Source organism: Arabidopsis lyrata (assembly GCF_000004255.2).
Source record: "Arabidopsis lyrata subsp. lyrata unplaced genomic scaffold ARALYscaffold_1, whole genome shotgun sequence".
Taxonomy (NCBI): domain Eukaryota; kingdom Viridiplantae; phylum Streptophyta; class Magnoliopsida; order Brassicales; family Brassicaceae; genus Arabidopsis; species Arabidopsis lyrata.
In genome coordinates this window covers 13,793,984-13,796,776 of record NW_003302555.1, presented here as the reverse complement: position 1 = coordinate 13,796,776, position 2,793 = coordinate 13,793,984, and the positions used below count along the sequence as shown (strand labels likewise).

Sequence of the window (2,793 nt, the reverse complement as noted above, 5' to 3'; positions counted from 1 at the left end):
CCACTTGTAAAATAGTATTATATCTACATAAAACCCTTTAAAACCCTTTAAAACCCTTTAAAACCACTTGTAAAACCCTTTAAAACCCTTTAAAACCACTTGTAAAATCCTTATAAAACCCTTGTAAAACATATTAACCCTTGTAAAATCTTTTTAAAACCCTTGTAAAACCCTTTAAAACCCTTTAAAACCACTTGTAAAACCCTTTAAAACCCTTTAAAACCCTTTAAAAACCCTTGTAAAACCCTTTAAAACCCTTTAAAACCACTTGTAAAATCCTTATAAAACCCTTGTAAAACATATTAACCCTTGTAAAACCGTTTAAAACACTTTAAAACCTCTTGTAAAACCATAGGATTAGTACCAAAAATGATACTCAGATATCAAGGACTTTTTAAACAAAAGTAGATCAATATACCTTTGCTGTAGGTTCAGCTGTATCATCTTCAGAACGAATCTTCTGGCTGTTTTCATCATCTCCAGCATAGCTCCCGTCCTCTGTGTTAGGCTCACGAATGGAATCTTCAAATGTACTAGGACCACATTCATCATCTTCTTTGTTATCACCATCGACATCAATTTCACCATCTCTACTTGGACCACATTCATCACCTTCTCTGCTATCACCATCAACACCAATATCACCATCTATATTGGGACAAGCTTTGTCAGACTGCTACAGAATCAAAACAATCATATTCAGTAAACAAAAAACAATATGTAACAAAAAAGTTTGGTTCAAGAGGTGTGTGTGTGAACAGTTAAGAACTTTTTAAAAACTTTGGTTCAAGAGAGTGTTGCCCAGCTATGGATCCTATAATAATAATAATACTTAACGGATCAAAAAAAGTTTGAATACCTTTGTAAGAACTTTTTAAAAAACCTTGTAAATTATTTAAGATGAGTTATAAAAACATTCTGAATACTTGTAAAAAGCTATCCGAATTTTGATTGAAAAGGATTTAATAAAATTATTCACATACCTCTTCTGTTCTGGCACATGTTTCTTCTTGTATATCAGACTGCAGAAAAAAGGATACAGATATCTTAATATATACTATATACACATGTAACTGACAAAAAAAAAAAAAAAAAAAAAAATCCCATTTAGTTACCTCTTTTTTTTTGCATCTCTCAGTCTCATCTTTTTCAAAACGGCTTTTAAGAACATACTCTATTACTGCAATCCTCCTGTTGAAGTCTTGAAGTAAATTTAGGATCTTGTCGAGTTTCTGGCTGTCAGACAAGTTGTTATTCATTGATTGTTCCCCTATTTCTTGTAATACAGTAAAAATATCAACAAATCCAGCACTCCAATCAGTTGCTTTGAGTCTGTATCCATTTTGAACAAGACGAACAATTTCTTCGAAGTCTATGTCGTCTTCATGCGAACTAGCAACTAAATAGCTATATTCGTACGGGTTTCCAATCACTGTATTAACCTTGACCTGGCAAAAGAAAAGAACTTGTAAAACCTTTAAAAACTCTTGTAAAAATATGATATATGTTGAACATCAATCTTAAAACTAAGGCAATTAAAAAAGGGGATTCCACACTTACTGAGTTCATTTTTTTGACGACATCGACAACATGAGAAAATCTTGGTGTTTGAGTTGTTTCCCATTTCAAACACAAAGGATACTCAGATCTCGATGTAACACATTCTGTTGCAAACGCTGAGCCCAAAGATGGAACTGCGCTGAAGGCCCATAGTAGTATCGCCATTGCAAATCCCTTTACTTCATATGTGCCTCTTGCCCAAGTATTCTCATTTATCCGTTGGATGCTTGTAGCAAGAACTCTATATGCATGCTTGCCCCACGGTTGAGATGTGTAGATTGCGAATTCTGAAGCATGTACCAGTCTAGACAAAGGGATTTTCTCCAACGAACCTGGTGTAAAGAGAAAGGCTTCTGTCAAAATTACCATACCTAGACTCAGTTTCTCTTCAGCATCCAGCGGATGCAGCTGATTTGGTTCAAACAAACGTTTTTGGAGTTGTTCCAGCGTAAAATGCTCTTTCTGAGTCCAGAAATATGGAGCTTTTGATGGAGCTTTGCCTTTTCGAAGCATTTCACTATCAATCAGGTCACACTGAACACCTGTAAGTGAATACAAATTTGATATTAGAGTTTTATAAAAACTTGTAAAACACATTGTTAAATGTTTTTAAATACATTGTAAAACTTTTAAAACACATTGTAAATTGATTAAAAACTTACAAAACAAAACTAATTTAGATATACCTGTGGTAAGCAAGAATTCTCTCTCTGAGAATCGCATTGGCTGGGAGTCAAATGTGAACCAGAGATTCTTCTCCTTTAAAAGCAACCTTCGCTGCATCAAGAAGTGGAAAATCTTCCCCGAAAAATTAACTCCACTTCTTTTTGCTAGTTCAATAATAGGACCAAGGAAAGAGGCTTTAATTAGATTAAACTGTTCCTCCCCTAGTGCGAGCTCAACTTTTTTGACCAAATGCGTTTCAAAATGTTGAATAACAACAGCTCCAATGTTTGGTTCAAACCCGGGATTATATATACGGGGCGGTAGGTTAAGCACATCCAATGATTCATTGTTAGACATCTGCGTAAAAACCAAGCATAAAAACCATATCAAGAATGTAAAACATTTAAAACGGTTGTAAAATACAGAAAAGGAATAATTCAGCATTTAAGACCTTTTTAAAACGGTTGTAAATTACAGCAAATGAATAATTCAGCATTAATAACGAACCTTTAAAAAATGTTGTAAAATCCACAATTAACGATTATAAAATCAAGAAATGGAATAAAT

General features: G+C 33.8%; 1 protein-coding gene across 2 annotated transcripts; it reads right to left on the bottom strand.

Moving 5' to 3' along the window:
- Positions 1-926: 926 nt before the first annotated feature.
- On the bottom strand, positions 927-2,490 carry LOC110225117. 2 transcript variants are annotated; one of them, XM_021013952.1, is made up of 3 exons: positions 2,223-2,490; positions 1,561-2,102; positions 927-1,448 (listed from the first exon to the last, which is right to left on the bottom strand). In XM_021013952.1, exons 1-3 carry the CDS (start codon positions 2,341-2,343, stop codon positions 972-974), a joined length of 1,140 nt encoding a protein of 379 aa, XP_020869611.1. In that variant the 5' UTR covers positions 2,344-2,490; the 3' UTR covers positions 927-971. The 2 variants fall into 2 exon arrangements, with proteins under 2 accessions (XP_020869611.1, XP_020869612.1); XM_021013953.1 differs by having other exon boundaries at positions 2,247-2,490.
- Positions 2,491-2,793: the final 303 nt, after the last annotated feature.

What these genes read in the sequence shown, in the direction of transcription:
- LOC110225117 (XM_021013952.1), bottom strand. Translation starts at nt 2,343, where the DNA reads ATGCAGCGAAGGTTGCTTTTAAAGGAGAAGAATCTCTGGTTCACATTT. An exon ending in ATCTAAATTAGTTTTGTTTT is followed by an intron (nt 2,103 to 2,222) that starts GTAAGTTTTTAA and finishes ATTCACTTACAG; the next exon opens with GTGTTCAGTGTGACCTGATT. An exon ending in TCGTCAAAAAAATGAACTCA is followed by an intron (nt 1,449 to 1,560) that starts GTAAGTGTGGAA and finishes TTCTTTTGCCAG; the next exon opens with GTCAAGGTTAATACAGTGAT.